Consider the following 16,030-nt stretch of genomic DNA (forward strand, 5'->3'; position numbering starts at 1 on the left):
AATAATTAAGAAAAACACAAAAACCCCACCAAAAAAAAACCCACCAAAAAAAAAAAAAGCAAAAAAGCACAAAAACCCACACACAAAAAAAAAAAAAAAAAAAAAATCACAAAACCCCCCCCACAAAACCCACCAAAAAACCCCACCAAAAAAAAAAAAAACACAAAAAACCCCACCAACCCCCCCCATAAAAATCTATAAAAAACCCCATCTTTTTTTTTTTTAAAAAAGCCCAAACCACAAAAAAAAAAAAAAAGGAAAAGGAAGAGGAAAAAAGAAAAATCCCTCTCAATTTCCTTGGCTACGTGAATATTATTTAGAGAATGGAAGGTGATTTCAGAGCTGGTTTGGTTCTGCACCCTGCTCTCCCTCCTATCACTTTCCAATCAGGCTTTATTGTGTGGCATTCCCACCAGGAAACAAAGCTAAAATCATCCTTTGCACTCCAGACAGAGGGAGGGGAGGGGGATAGAGAGGGTGAAGAAAAATCATTTTATTCCATAATAATCATATTAATAATCATGTCTTCCCCTTGTCTTTCAGTTTGGCTTAAAAATGAAGCTCTTTAGCTTCTGAATCAGTTCTCTCCTGGCACAGCCCTTCCTGGGACAAGATGCAATCCTTAGCTGCCTTGCTCCTCCCAAAGCCGGAGCTCAAGCTGCTCTGCCTTACACCATCACTAATCTCTACGTGCAGCACAGCAGGGGCTGGAGGGGGGACACGAGGGGGTCACCACCAATGCCACTGTATCACTTCTGGCTAGGGCTAGTCTCCAACCCAGCCTGCTCACTGCCCCCCTTGGAGAAGTGAACCTGGCACATCATCTGAGGAGACCTCATTGTGGCCTTCCAGTATCTGAAGGGGGCCTACAAGAAAGCTGGGGAGGGACTTCCTAGGGTGTCAGGTAGTGATAGGACTAGGGGGAATGGAGCAAAACTAGAAATGGGTAGATTCAGATTGGACGTTGGGAAGAAATTCTTCCCCATGAGGGTGGTGAGACACTGGAACAGGTTGCCCAGGGAGGTGGTAGAAGCCTCAGCCCTGGAGGTTTTTAAGGCCAGGCTGGATGTGGCTGTGAGCAACCTGCTCTGGTGTGAGGTGTCCCTGCCCATGGCAGTGGGGTTGGAACTGGATGATCCTTGAGGTCCCTTCCAACCCTAACAATTCTATGATTCTATGATTATCCCTTCCCAAAACGTTCCTCTGTGGCACACAGAGGGTGAATCACTCCCCTGCTGCTGCTGTCACCTCAGGGCTGCAGCAAGGGTTAAGTAAGGCTCAAAAGGAGTTTCCAAACAGCAGGGATGGAAGACAAACTATTAATACTACTAACTCCACCTCCACAAACAAAGCGGTGAACTCCTGCTGAACCTGTCACCACTGAGCATTCCCCAAAGGCAAGCATTAACCAGGAGAAATCAGCAGCAGCCTTCTCCCAGCACCCCTGTGCCACTGGCACCCAGAGCCCCAGCCCCCCGGGACACACCCACCCTACAGTGGGCACCTTCCTGGGTATGCTCTAGACTGATCCAGCCAGACCTAGGGCTGCCCTCCCCCACCAGAGCAGCAGCTATAGGGGAAAACGTCTCTCCAGGCATCCCACTTGCCTCAGCTCCTACGGAAATACATGGGAAGAGAGGAGCAATACTGACTCAGAGGAGCAGAAGATGGGGCCCCACAACCTCCTCCTTGGCTTGCTCTTCCCCTAACACCAACTCCTGCTGAGATTTTGGAACCAAAAAGGGGAAAGAGGGTGGGAAATCAATTTAATTGCAGCTTAGTAAGCAACTGTGCTAAGCGTTGCTGGCAAGATCTGAAGGTTTCGCTGCGAGAGAAAGGGTGGGAAAAAGGCTTTTACATTGCATGGGGGAAAAAGGATGGAGAGCAACTTCCCCCCCCATCATCTGCTCCTCTTCACCCCTTCCTCCTGTAAACAGGAGGAATCCAGCAAGAAACACCAGCAATCTCCATCCCCAATTAATAGTCAATCCACTGCACCCTTTGTCGTTAGGCTCCACGTAATTACTCCTTCACACAAACGACTTTCTTAAACAGATCCTGCTTCTGCTTCCTCTGCAGACACATTCCCCATAATTGGTTTTACTGCACCAAATGCTAGGCTGCCCTCATGGAAAGGGAGCAGTTTCAGCTGCATTTCTCTCTCCCAGCTGCAGGCCGTTGCTTCTGCTTTGCTATGGTTTCTCCCCAGCTTGCTTTCTCCTGTCCAGCCTCACCATGAGTATCTTCAGGGATGGGGCCTCAGCCACCTCCCTGGGCAACCTGTTCCAGTGTTCCACCACCCTCATAGTAAAGAACTTCTTCCTAACATCCAATCTAAACCTGCTCTGCTCGAGTTTGAAGTCACTTGTCCTGTCACTGCAGGCCTTTGGAGGCGCTGTGGTCTCTCTCCATTCTTCCTGTAGTCCCCTTCAGGTACCAGAAGGCTGCTATTAGGTCTCCCCAAAGTTGTCTTTTCTCCAGGCTGAACAACCCCAGCTCCCTCTGCCTGTCCTCACAGAAAAGGTGCTCCAGCCCTTGGATCGTGTTGGATTGGACATTACGAAAAGCTTTTTCCCAGCAAGAGAGGTCAGGCATTGAAAGAGGATGCCCAGGGAGGTGGTGGAGTCACCAGCCCCAGATATGTTTAAAGGCGGTTTGGATGTGGTGCTTGGGGCTATGGTTTAGGGGTGAACCTTGTAGAGCAGGGTGCTTGGTTGGACCCGGTGATCCTGAGGGTCTTTTCCAACCTGAATGTTTCTGTGATTCTTTGAGTCCACAAGTGAAGAGCTCAGAGCACCCACAAGTACCAAACTGGCATCCCATGGGCTGCACACACTGCTCATGCATGCCCACAGAGCCAAGAATAAAACACTTGGCCCACACCACCTCTGCTCAACCTTCAGATTCAGCTACCTGGAGACTGCCCAGCCTGGGACAGTAGTGCTACACCTGCAGTTCTGTGGGTTTACAGAGGGGTGTTATCTGTCCCCCCCAGCAACACCCTTCCAGTGCCTGTGCTCACCCAGCTGGTGCCTGCTAAAGCACAGCAGCTCAGCAGACCATGCACTCATGCTCTGCCTCACTCTGTCTACACTCAACCTGTCAGCTTCAGGAGGGAAAGAATCATAGAACTGTCAGGGTTGGAAGGGACCTCAAGGATCATTCAGTTCCAATCCCCCTGCCATGGGCAGGGACACCTCACACTACATCAGGTTGCTCAGAGCCACATCCAGCCTGGCCTTAAAAACCTCCAGGGATGAGGCTTCTACCACCTCCCTGGGCAACCTGTGCCAGTGTCTCACCACCCTCCTGGGGAAGAATTTCTTCCTGACATCCAATCTGAATCTCTCATTTCTAGTTCTCTCATTTCTAGTTTTGCTCCATTTCCCCCCCCCCCCCCCCGTCCTATCATTACCTAACACCCTAAGAAGTCTCTCCCCAGCTTTCTTGTAGCCCCCTTCAGATACTGGAAGGCCACAGTGAGGTCTCCTTAGAGCCTTTTCTTCTCCAGACTGAATAGCCCCAGCTCTCTCAGTCTGTCTTCATAGACCTGTAGTCCCAGACCACCACAACATGTTCCATAGAGCTACCTTCCCCTAGGCACAGCCATTTATAGACCCTATCCTGCAGCCACCCAGTGTGTAATTCCCCTGCCCATGGGCAGGCACAGATCACATTGCAGAGCCAGGGTCAAGAGATGTCCAGGCAGGGCAAGGGGAAGCAAACCCAGCCAAGACAGGCCCTGAGCCAGGAGCACATCAACATAAATCAGGATGGTGTTCTCTTGCCATAGAAAGGAAGAGTAAAGAGGACAGAACAGCCTGGCCTTTTGAGTAAATACTCCCCCTCTGCACACATACTGAGGTGGCAGAAGGATGAAGAGGAAAGAACATCTTGTCCCTTGACAGCACCTTTCTCAAGCATGGAAACCCTCCACAACATACATGCTGTGTCTATGACACCTCAGTGTCCAGACACAGAGCTGATTTCAGAGAGCTCACTGCTCAAAAGCAGGACCACCTAAGGGTCACCAAGGGCTCAGGGCCACAAGCCAGAGCTGAATCTTCCCAGCTTCAGAGGCAAAGGCTTGAGACCTTCCTTGTCACCTACCATGGAGATTCCAGCACACCACATCAGCTGTGAGGGACACTGCAGCCCAGTTCAGTCCCACTGGCAGCGTGCTCCATAGGGACCCTGCCAGAAGTAGATTACGAGAGACTGTGACACTCCTGAGCTCAGCTCACCCCAGAGCCATCACTACCTTCAACACCCCTTTGGAGCACAGTAGCAAGACTTTTCCCAGCTCCTTCTATCCTTCCAAAGCAGAATCACAGGATCATAGTGTGTGAGGGATTGGAAGAGACCTGTGGAGATCGAGTCCAACCCTCCCTACCAGAACAGGACCACAGAATCTAGCACAGGTCCCACAGGAGCACATCCAGATGGGGCTGGAAAGTCTCCAGAGAAGGAGACTCCACAACCTCTCTGGGCAGCCTGTTCCAGTGCTCTGTGACCCTCACAGTGAAGAAGTTCCTCTTCATGCTGACATTGCACAGTGTTCAACTGAGCAGAGCCTGTCCCCTCCCTCCTGACCCCCAGCCCTCACATATTTATAAACATTTCTTAAATCCCCTCTCAGTCTTCTCTTCTCCAGAATAAAACGTATTTTGATTTTCCTGCTGCACAACACCTCTTGTCAACAAGACAAGTACCAGCTGCATAAAAATGGACTTAGCAACTTAGAAGCAAAGCATCTCCTTTCTTCCCTGCTATTTCTCTTGTTTTAAAAGCCCCAGGAAAAGGCATCTGGACACCCTGATGCTCACCACTTTGCAAAGCAAACAGGTCTTGTTCAATCAATATTTATGCCCCCATCAGTCACAGCCGTAACAGGGAGCTCTACCAGAATGCAGTGGGGGGGGGAGGGAGGGGGAGAGGAAGGAAGGGAGAGAGGGAGGGAGAAATTCCCTCACTGCAATTACCAGTGAGGTATTAGCAGGGTTTTCATTGACTTCTCATCTTCCACAGGTATCTCAGAAAGTGCCTGGACATGCAGCAGGCAGATTGATTAAATGAGCTGTAGAAGGCAGGCTGCTCACCATTTGGTTTAGTAGCAGAGGTGACTGGGTACTGACTTGGGCAGGACTTCTCATCTCACTCCTGCTCCACAAGGATGCAGGTACAAGGAGATGGCCATGCTGAGAAAACCTCTTTCCCAAGCCCACCAGAAGGAAGGGGAGTGTCTGAGAAACACTGATGCACCAGACCCATCCCACCTGGTCCCACAGAAGAGGGCAGCTTGAGCATGGGTTTCTGTTGTCTATTTCCACATCCATCACTAAATACACCAGGAGTAGGGAACAACTGGATTCCACCCCACCTCCTGCACCAGCAAAGCTCTGGACAACCTAGAAAGATTGGATTTGCTCCTAAAGAATTCAGGGTGGGATTTTACCAGCAAAGCATGACAGAAGTTTCCTCTTCTCTCCTTTCCTGGACCTACCAATGCCTACACAGCTATCAGGAGCTTACCTGATATTACACTCTCTGCCTTTTTGTTCCAAACAGCTTTGCCACTTTGATCCCTTAATGTGGAGATGGGAAATTTTTTTTGCAGGATACACAGTTCACAGGACCTCAGGATGTCAGGGGTTGGAAGGGACCTCCAGAGAACATTGAGTCCAACCCCCTGCCAGAGCAGGATCAGAGAATCTAGCACAGCTCACACAGGAACACATCCAGATGGGGATGGAAAGTCTCCAGAGAAGGAGACTCCACAATCCCTCTGGGGAGCCTGTCCCAGTGCTCTGTGACTCTCACAGTGAAGAAGTTCCTCCTCACATTGAGGTGGAACCTCCTGTGCTGGAGTTTCTATCCATTGCCCCTTGTCCTATCGCAGGGTGCAACTGAGCAGAGCCTGTCCCCTCCCTCTTGACCCCCAGCCCTCAGATATTTATGAACATTTATTAAATCCCCTCTCAGTCTTCTCTTCTCCAGACAGTTATTTTAATCTGTTAAGTTGCTCTGCTTACATAAAACCAACAGGAATTTAGTATCTGGAGAGTGTCAGCTGAGCTCCAGATGCTGATGCTTTCTGGATGGCAATAATACAGAAGGAAGCTCATGTTGGTGCAACACACACAAGCAGCAAGGTCGTTGAGCCTCTCACATCATCTCCCAGGAGCCATCCCCCAAGCTGCATTTCAGCTTTCTCAGGGAGGAGCTGTTGCATTGCCAGCTCTAGCACAAGTCAAGTAGATCAGGTCGCTTTTTCTAATAAAAGGAACTTTTCCTGTCTAGCTTTTCTCCTGCGAGCCAGCCCGTGACAGACACGCTTTCTCTCCAGAGCTGTCAGCTCTGCTTCACACATTCATCAGAAGGAGCAAGCCAACATGCAGGAGAGAATTAAGAGAAATAAACCCCTCCCCAAACCCAACACAACACCTTCCTGCTCGCACTGCTGATCCCAAGCATCAGAGCCTATCCCCCTCCTGCCAGCCCCTCGCTGTTGGAGAGCTCTGCTACGCAACCAGCTTCTCGCTTCGGTCTGACACGGATCACAGAAACATAGGATGATAAAGGGTTGGAAGGAACCTCCAGACAGCATCTAGTTCAGCCCCACTGCTAGAGCAGGTTGCATAGGAACACCTCCAGGTGGGGTTTGAAAGTCTCCAGAGAAGAAGACTCCAGCACCTCTCTAGGCAGCCTCCTCCAGGACCCTCAAAGCAATGAAGTTTTTTTTCCAGGAGCCTCACAGCCACAAAATTTTTTTCAGGAGCCTCACAGCAACGAAAAAGTTTTTTCAGGAGCCTCACAGCAACGAAAAAGTTTTTTCAGGAGCCTCACAGCAACGAAAAAGTTTTTTCAGGAGCCTCACAGCAACGAAAAAGTTTTTTCAGGAGCCTCACAGCAAAGAATTCTTTTGAGGAGCCTCACAGGATCACAGGATGTTAGGAATTGGAAGGGACCTCTGAAGATCATCAAGTCCAACCCCTCTGCCAGAGCAGGTCTGTCTTATTTTAAAGCAAAGAAGTTTTTTCACCAGGTGCAGGTGGTACAATGAACCAAGAGGTTGTTGTCTACTCTCCTGCTTCTTCTCAGGGCCACACAGCTGCAGCCTGGCACAGGAATCGAGCTGAGGGAACTGGCATGGCAGCAAAACATCCCTGCAGAGCCGGCCACACACACACACACACTCCTCACAAATCAGTTTGGGAATTTGCTTGTAATTAATCCTGCATATCAGTTCCTCTCATTATTTCTTAATCTAATTAAGTTATTAATTTGTACTTTCTCCCCCTTCCCAAAGCAAAGGGAGGCAGGGGAGATGCCAGGCAGCAGCAGCAGGAGGCAGCGAGCCTGGGTTCCTCCAGCACATGCCAAGCCCCAGTGCTGCCTCCCTGCCTGACTTCAGGTGGATTGTTGGCAGCCTGATTTTTCCAAGAGGCTTGAGCAACTCCAATTCCTCTGGAGTCAATGAGAGCCAGAAGGATACAGAGTTCAATTAACCTCCCGGGGTCCCAGTTTATCCAGCCAGAAAACTGCAGGGGCAGGGAGACAGGCTCGGACTAATTAACACTTGCAAAGTATTTCGACACCCTCTGCCAAAAGGCAGGGAGGGCAGGAGGCAGGGAGCAGTCCCAGCTGACCCATAACCCCCACACACCCTCATCCATCAGGCTTCACTCTGCCGTGGGCTTGACCCAGGGCTGCTAAGCAGGCAGGCAGCTGGTCCCACAGGTCCTATGCCCTGGCAGAGGTCCCAGTGCCACCAGGGCTCCTCAGCTCAGCCCAGCTACAGGAATCCAGAAAGGGCAAATTTTGCTCACTGCACTAACAGGGCTTGATCCGCCCCTTGGAAAAGAGGGGGATAAAAACCAAACCCAAAGTGACATCAGTAATAACAGCACCAGAGGGAGCAGGGAAGTTGTCCCAGGGACAGCTTCATAAACCTGAATGAGGCAAGTTACTCTTTCCCACATCCTGCCAGCCCTGCAAGGTTCCTACAGCCCAGAGCCAGGAGGGAGTCTCACACCCCAAAATCCAGCCTCGGCCTGCTCTGGCCGCCCTGGCATGTACTGCCAGGGGCTGCAAACAGCAGGGAGGAGGAGGGGAAGGTGACAGGGATTGAGGGGAGCTGGCAAGAGAGGGGCCCACTGAGCCTGCCTGCCACCAGGCAGCAGCAAGAGACCCACGGAGGTGGAGTCAGAGAGAAAAACAGGAGGGAAAAAAGAGGAGGTGTAGCCAAGTTAATAATGACTGAGGGTGGTCCCCACCTCTTTGGGCACAGGCAGCTTATGGAAGTTCAGACTTGCCAGGAACACAAGAGGCCAAGCCAGCAGCATGTTTTGGGGGCAAGCAGGACTCAGAGACCACAGTAGAGCCCACAGGCCAAGTACCTGCTCCTTGGAGACCTTGATGAACCCAACAGAGGGTTCTCCAGCTACAGAGAAAACATCACAAGCCTTGCTTTGGGAAGCTGAGCACTGAATCTGGCACGGGATTTGGACTAAAGAGCGAGGATGGATGCAGACCAAAATAAAGGCAACAGACAGGCAAGCCCTCCCTCCACACAGCCAGGGGCAGCAGCTCCAGGAGCTCTGCCACTGGCCCTTGGCAAGCCACCAACACGTCACAGCCAGCCAGCAAGTTCAGGCATCGTGGCCTTCCAGTATCAGATACGTGCTGAGAGCCCTGCCAGGAGACAGGCATGGTCAGGAGGAGACATTACCAGCTGGAGCCTAACTAGAAGGGTCTCAAGGTTAAACCCATCTGAGGCATAATATACCGTGTGCATATGGCCACAGAAATGCAGCTTGAGAGAGCAAAGGCAGAAGGGGACGGAGAGGTTGGATCAAAAGAAGAAAAGGCATTGGAAAGCACTGCCAGGAGATTGATGTGGGTTTGCTCTCCTTCTCCACTGTAGCTGTGCAACAAAGTTTGCACTGCTGTTAGAAACCTCCCTTGCTTCTTGACAAAGTCCAGAGGACAGCTCTTAACTGGCAGCCAGTCCCACCCGCCAGGGGAATCGACAGGACACACCACCAGGCTCCTCCCTGCAGAGCAGCATCCCTGCATCTAATACCCATGTCAGCCCTGCAGCTTTTCAGATGGGTTAACTGAAGTGACACTGTGTCCCTGTGCTCTCAATGGACTTGTCATTCAAACTGCTCAAAAATGGTTTCCAAAGGGAAAAAAAAAAAACGTAATGCATTAAAAAAAGAAAAGGAAAAAAAAAAAGAAAAGAACCTGAAAGAACCTGCACTCTATGGACCTCGAGAGGATGCAACTGTTTTGATGGAAAATTCTGAGGAAATGGAGAGGCAATTTTAGCAGTCAAAGTGCTTGCAGTTCTGGCAACTTGGCATTTGCAGCCTTGAAACTCAGGGCCTGATCTCTCTGCGACAGGAGAAGCTGGCTTCAACCAGCCTGGCCCCTAAGAGTAGCAGCAGCAACCTGCACCTCAGGGCCTTGAACGGGAGTAAAAGATGGGCTGCAGCCAGCACTACGTGAGAAGAGAAGCTCACTGCAAGGAAAACATCAGGGCTCATGTCAAAGACGGGAGGTCTTACTTTGCAGTTTTTAAGAGCATGGTTCTAACAGAAACCTCCTGACACCAAAGCATGGCTGTTGCTCATAAAAAGAAAAAGCAAAAGCAGCACTTGTCTTCTCAACTCTCTTTTCAAGTGAATTATTGCTCTTCTCAATGAATAAATAAATGTAGATCTAATTGTTCATTTTGGGGGCCTGGAACTGCACAGATTTCATTACCTTTCTGCTAGGATTGAAAGATGTCTGAAAGCCTGGGAAAAAAAAAAGGCTCCTCAATCATTTTCATTTAAAAAACAAAACACAACACATGGAAAACCAATAGTTCTTCAGGAAGAAAAAAAAATAAATCCAAGTAAGTTTTATGAGTTCTGACTTTCTTTGGGTTTTGTTTGGGTTTGTTGTGTTTTTTTTTCTTTTCAATCAGGTCATTAATTCAGCTGCAGAGGTGACACAGACATTAGACTCTACAAAGACCTGGCCAACACGTACGGTTGGCACGTCGTGGGCCACTCAGTTGGGCATCACTGGTGCAAAAACAGGGGGCCAAGCACTCCCCCAGTAACCCTTGATCTCAGCAGGTTCTTCCAGACCCAGGCTGTAGCCCCAAGTAATTCATTGAAGACTCACAGCAGCATAACTCAGCGCACCCTGTCCTCTCAACAACTAATCCCCGTCCTCTGGGATGTTAACCCCTAGCTGAGCTCTGGCTGCTCTCAGCTGTTGAAGAGGACACAAAGTCTTGTTTAAAGGAAGCTGCTTGCAGCTCCCCTGCATTTCAGTGAAACTCCTTAGTCTTACTCCCTGTGCCAAAGGGAATGCTCTTCTTGTTTCTCCCGTGCACTCCAGGTGCCCAAACACACAGTTCAAACCTTCTCTTTCTTCCACCCAGGCTCAGACCGAGAGGGCAGCAACCCGACCCACGCCCTGCCCTCAGACTACATCAGAAACTAAAAGCCCAGCCACCTACACCGGCCGATGGACCTGCAGCTCTGCCAGCCCAGGGATGCCAACTACGGGCCGCCCGAACACTCTCCCTGCTCCCCTCCCGTTTTAACCCGCAGACAGGATCGAGCCCTTCTTGTTTTACAAACCTCGGAAACGCCGCCTGACTCCACGGGCAAAAGGAGCCACCGGGCCAGGCCACCTGTCCCCACGCATGACAGAAAACACGCACTTGGCTTCCACGGGGCACACCGGTGTGTCCCCGGGGACCCAACGCCCTAAGCCAGAGACGGAGCGCTGACCCCTTGACCTCCCTCGGGACCCAACGCCCTAAGCCAGGGACGTTTAAAGCTGGTTGTGGGACAGAGCGCTAGCCGCTGGCCCCTGCCAGCCCCGCCGGCACCCGCGGCTGGGGGAACAGCGACGGCTGCAGCCCCTGGTGAACCGGGAGAGGGAGAAATGGGGGGGAGGGACACACACACACGAGTACTGGGATTGTTGGTGCCTGCTGAGGTACCGCGACCTGGAGCGTGAGGTGTAAGAAAGGGCCCGTCCCCCACCCACGGGCACAGAGCCGGTGCGAAACTTTAAGGGCAGCGTGGTGGTGCGGCCGTCCCGGTAACCGGCGCCGGTAACACCTGCCCTGCCCGCCTCCCGCCGGGGCGGTCTCGGCCACGGCCCCGTCGCGACCCCTTCTTACCTCCGACGGGCGCACCTCGGTCCCTACCGCCTCCAACTTCCTCCGAGCCCCGAAGAAGAAGAAGAGGAGGAGGGCGGCGAGCCACAGCAACCCCAGCAGCGGCAGCGCCAGCCGCCGCGGCGGCCTCATCCTCGGGAGGGTGGGAAAAGTGCGGCTGGGGGGGGGTTGAAGCGCCCGGGAGGGGGCAGGGGGAGCGCTGAGCGCCCCCGGGCCGGTGGAACGGAGCGGGGCTGGGCGGGCAGCGGGGTCTGGCCCGCCCGGCTGGGAGCCGGCGGAGCGAGTCCCGGGCTGTGCGTGCTCTGCAGGGGAGGAGAGGAGGAGGCGGAGGCGCCGGGCGGAGCGGGGCTGGAGCCGGAGCTGCGAGAAGGCGCTGGGCGCAGGCAGCCGGGCTGGCACCGCGGGCCGTGCCGCTGCCCTTCCCGCTCCGCCGGGCACCGCACCGCGCCCCGCCGGGGCTGCGGCCGCCCGGGAACAGGGGCTCTGAGCGCACCGGCCGGGGCATGGGGGTGTTGCCCGTGGTGCAGCCCATCGTGTCTCCTCCCACGCACGGTGTGTGGGGCCAGCCGCTGCCGAGGGGTCCCCGAACTGGGCGAAGATGACCCCGGGACAGTCCCACTCCCCGTCCGGCTCCGGGGCGAGGGGAGGCCAGCGTTCCACCGAGCGCCAGAGGAGGCTCAGACATGACGGGAAGATTAATTTATCCAATTGGAACAGCCGGGGGAACTCAGGTAGGTGGAATTTAATTACGGGATTTGGAAGAGAAGATCGAGTCTCCAGCGCTGCCACGAGCACTTACGAAATAAAATCATTACCATCAGCTGTGGGTACATCATTGCCATCAGCTGCTCCACCACCAGCCCTGTCCTGGGGGGGATGTTCCCTGCTGGCCCCACACAAGGCAGCTCAACTGGGAATTACAGAGATAAAACCCAACAAGGGTAGGGCTCCAGAAAGTAGCTTCCTCACCCAGCTGTCCCTGCCCTCCTGCCTTCTGATCCTGCCACTGATGAGCATTACATGAGCTGAGCAAACCCTTGGAGAAAATGCTGGAGAATAAACGAAGTGTCAGAGCAGATGTGAGTCATTCATGTTAGTACAGAAACTATAGAACTCCATAAAAACGTGAATCCAAGTGACATATGGAGTGAATTGGAGATAAGATGTCAAATGCCAGGGAGCCCGATGTGCATGTTGTAAACAACCTCTCCTATTGCATTTCCCACACGTTCCTCCCGCTTTTATTATTTCCTGCAGTTGTTTTCTGTCACTTCCTAATTTGTCATTTGTGATCTCCATCCCCTGTCGTCCTCGGATTTGTCTCTGGGGCTCAGCAAGCCCTTCTCCCCTAACACCATCCATGCTTCTCAGGCCCACCTGTCACAGAATGATGCCCTGATAAAAATTCCATTAACATCCACCAAAAAAAAAAAAAAAGAAGAAAAATACACACCACACCACACCCCCCCCCCCCAAAAAAAAAGGATATTTATCTCTCTTTGTTTTACAGCCATCTAACTCTGAAGCACCTTACCAGAAAGAGGAAATCCAAGTCCAGCAGGCAGGCTCAGGTTGAACTTCATTATACAACTGTAGGAGCAGAACTCTGTGGGAAGAGAGTAAAAATCCTTTTGTGGACTGGTGAGCCAGCAGCCCAGCATCGCATGGAAAGCCCATGTCAGCCTCAAAACATCTCCTCTTCCCATGGTGTGCATTGTTGGTCAAGCCAATAACCTTCCTCAGCCTTTCACTTGGGGTGGTCAAGCTACCACACATCGGGTTTGCCACCATGAAATGTCTCTGCCCAACCCAGAGAGGACCTGCAGGTGTTGCTCTTTTTCCCAAACTGTTGCTTTATGCTTTCTCGTTAAAGCAAAGGTGAAGCACCTGAGCAACCCTCAGCAGGTGCAGCACGTCAGTGGTGGCTTTTCACATGGCTTACAGCTGTCCTCTTACCTTGCACCTGCCCCCAGCTATTGGCGCAGGCTGGTTGTTGCCTCTCACATAACTCCGTGGAGCAGAAATGGTTTTCTGGCCAAGAAGATCATCTTGCCACAAAGTAGAAAATATCTGCTGGTGCTTTCCTGGCTGGGACGAAGTGACCTTGGCTGTGGTTCTGCAGTGTTCCCCTGACACATTTGCCAAGGGTGCTGGGCTGGAAGAGCCCTTCCAGACAAGGGCACCTGAGAGGGAGATGTTACCATTGAAAGCTGGATTTAAAACCTTGGGGGTTTTATAGGTCAGACTTTCAGCACCAAGTTATTAGAAAACGTAGGGGAGGAAACAGAGAAAATACCAGGGAAATACGTTACAAATTAGATTGCAGGCAGGGTAATAAATAGGAGGAAGCTGACAAAAACGCGATGGGATGATGCTATCTCACTCATTACCTTGAGAAACAACTCCCTCTGCTGAGGGAAAGCTTTACTGGCAGCGCTCAGCACCCCCACCAGCAGCCCGTGGTGCCGGCCACAGAGAACGGGCACAGCTTGGCCCTTCCCTGCTGCCACCACCTTTATCCTGGTGCTGCTCTGCGTGGGGGTCCCCTGATGAGAAAGGGGATTCGAGGAGCTGTAGTAACACAGACGATCTCCAAGGAAGTCTGTGTGTGCATATGCTGGGACAGATTCACAGATGCATCAGGTCAGAAGGGACCCTCAAAGGTCATCTTGTCTAACCCCACTGCCACTCAGCAGCAACACCTCCAACTGGATCAGGCTGCCCAGGGACACATCAAGGCTGATCTTGAATGTCTCCAGGGGCAGGGCCTCCACCACATCCCTGGGCAACCTGTCCCAGCATTTCACCACTCTCATTACGCAGAACTTCCTCCTGATGTGCAAACTAAATCTGCCCTACTCAACTTTCAAACCATTGCCCCTCGTCCTAACACTCCAAGCCCTTCTGAACAGTCCCTCCCCAGCCTTCCTGTAGGTCCCCTTCAGATCTTGAAATGTAGCCCTAAAGTCTCCCCATAGCCTTCTCTTCTCCAGGCTGAAGATGATGCATCAAGCCAGTGATGGTAGCAGCTCTTCAAACAAGAGTAAAGCAAGAGTACAAATCTGCAGGTTCAGAGTTCGTTGAAACCATAAACTCCCAGGGATTTCTGTATAAATCCTACTGGCAATTCCACTAAAACCATGGCAATAAAAACAATCCTCTATTGTGCTATTGATACCCTTACCTTCCCCATTTTTCTAATTTTCCATCTGCTAATCTCAGATACTTCACAAGCAAGTTCCATAACATCCCACCTATTTCCAGGGGAGCAAAATGTAAAGCCAGCAGTACAGCCAGAGACAGAAAACCAGTCTAGGAAACAGATATGCAGCATCTGCTGGCATAGGGCTTGCAAAGCTGATGGAAGTAATTGTTTCACAAGAGCAAAAACAGGACATCATTTCTGGGTGGAAATGGGACTCCGTAACTACAGCTGCAGGCCCTTCAGGGTTAGCACAGGGTTAAGCACAGAGGGTTAGGGGGAAAGTAGCTCTCCTCACTATTTCAAAGGCATCTCTAAAGCACATTCCAAGGGAATTTCACCTCACCAGGTCTACAAAACCAGCTGGGCACGAGTGCAGTTTTTGCTAAGACTGCTCCTAGGTTTGAGTCTCAGCAGAACATCACAGGTAATTGTAGGGTGGGGCAATCCCAGCACTGAGTTCTGGCTGAAATAGGGTTTGTAGGACACAGAGCCCCCCCTGCCAGAGGAGGATCTGGCACAGACAGGGGTTTGGGGCAGCCCAGCTCTCACTGCTGTCTGTGGCAGTGCAGCTTCCCCAGTAACAGGTAGATCAGAAAGAACCTATTTGCAAAAATGAAGAGATCAGAGCTTGCAAGGGTCAGCACTGGAGATGGACTTCATTCAGTGGTCGACAGTACCCTTGTGGGCCCTACTCCAGCCATGGGGAAAGAAGCTAATAGAGAAGTTTCTCTCCCACCCCTAGAAGAGGGTGGGGCTACACTCACTGAATTTAAGCATGATGAGAACAGGGCCAACAGCTACCAAATAGCTGTTTTGGCAAGCGCTGAGCATTGGCATGTTTTGCAGGAAGCCCAGCTGTCCCTTGTCACCCAGCAGCTGAGGTGCCAGTCTGGGTGTAGGCCCTCCAGGGGAGCAAGCCAGTACATGCCCCTGGCCCTGGCACCACTCCTACAGCCTTCACTTGCTCCCCAGGGATGACTCAGAAACCTTTTGCTGCTTGTCTAGGGGTGGAGCTGTGCTCTGAATGCGGTCATGTCAGTGACTCTTCCAGGTTGCTGTTTGATAAAGGAACAAAAAAATCCCTTTTTTGGAGCTCCAGCTGTTCAAAAAGCCTCCAAGTCTCATGGTCTATGCCTAATCCAGTCAACATGGGCAGGAGGAGAGAAGCCAGCAAGTTCCCTGCCCAAGGAGAGAGCATTGCTGTGTCATGGGGGTCCAGCAGCTCTGTGGCACTTGTCACCACCATGCCTTGGCCCTGTGGCACGTTGCTGCAAGGATGCAAGTGTGTACGAATCTGGTGCTTCCCAGCCACAGCTACCAGCCCATGCAGCTCCCTGGGTTGTGAAGGGCAGGGAGCACTCTCTGCCACCTCAGGCACCACCCTATCATAGAATTGTCAGGGTTGGAAAGGACCTCAAGGATCATCCAGTTCCAACCCCCCTGCCATGGGCAGGGACACCTCACACCAGAGCAGGTTGCTCACAGCCACATCCAGCCTGGCTGCAAAAACCTCCAGGGATGAGGCTTCTACCACCTCCCTGGGCAACCTGTTCCAGTGTCTCACCACCCTCATGGGGAAGAATTTCTTCCTAACATCCAATCTGAATCTACCCATTTCTAGTTTTGCTCCACCC

General features: G+C 52.0%; 1 protein-coding gene across 1 annotated transcript in view; it reads right to left on the bottom strand.

Moving 5' to 3' along the window:
* Positions 1 to 14,384, bottom strand: part of GALNT14 (polypeptide N-acetylgalactosaminyltransferase 14) — a 150,894-nt gene extending 136,510 nt beyond the window's left edge. The window contains exons 1-3 of the mRNA XM_054397459.1: positions 14,376 to 14,384; positions 13,620 to 13,737; positions 11,195 to 11,985 (exon numbers count right to left, since the gene is read on the bottom strand). Coding sequence (XP_054253434.1) covers positions 11,195 to 11,985; positions 13,620 to 13,737; positions 14,376 to 14,384 — 918 coding nt within the window. The remainder of the gene's footprint in view (positions 1 to 11,194; positions 11,986 to 13,619; positions 13,738 to 14,375) is intronic.
* Positions 14,385 to 16,030: the final 1,646 nt, after the last annotated feature.

Source organism: Indicator indicator, chromosome 2 (genome assembly GCF_027791375.1).
Source record: "Indicator indicator isolate 239-I01 chromosome 2, UM_Iind_1.1, whole genome shotgun sequence".
NCBI classification, from domain to species: Eukaryota; Metazoa; Chordata; class Aves; order Piciformes; family Indicatoridae; genus Indicator; species Indicator indicator.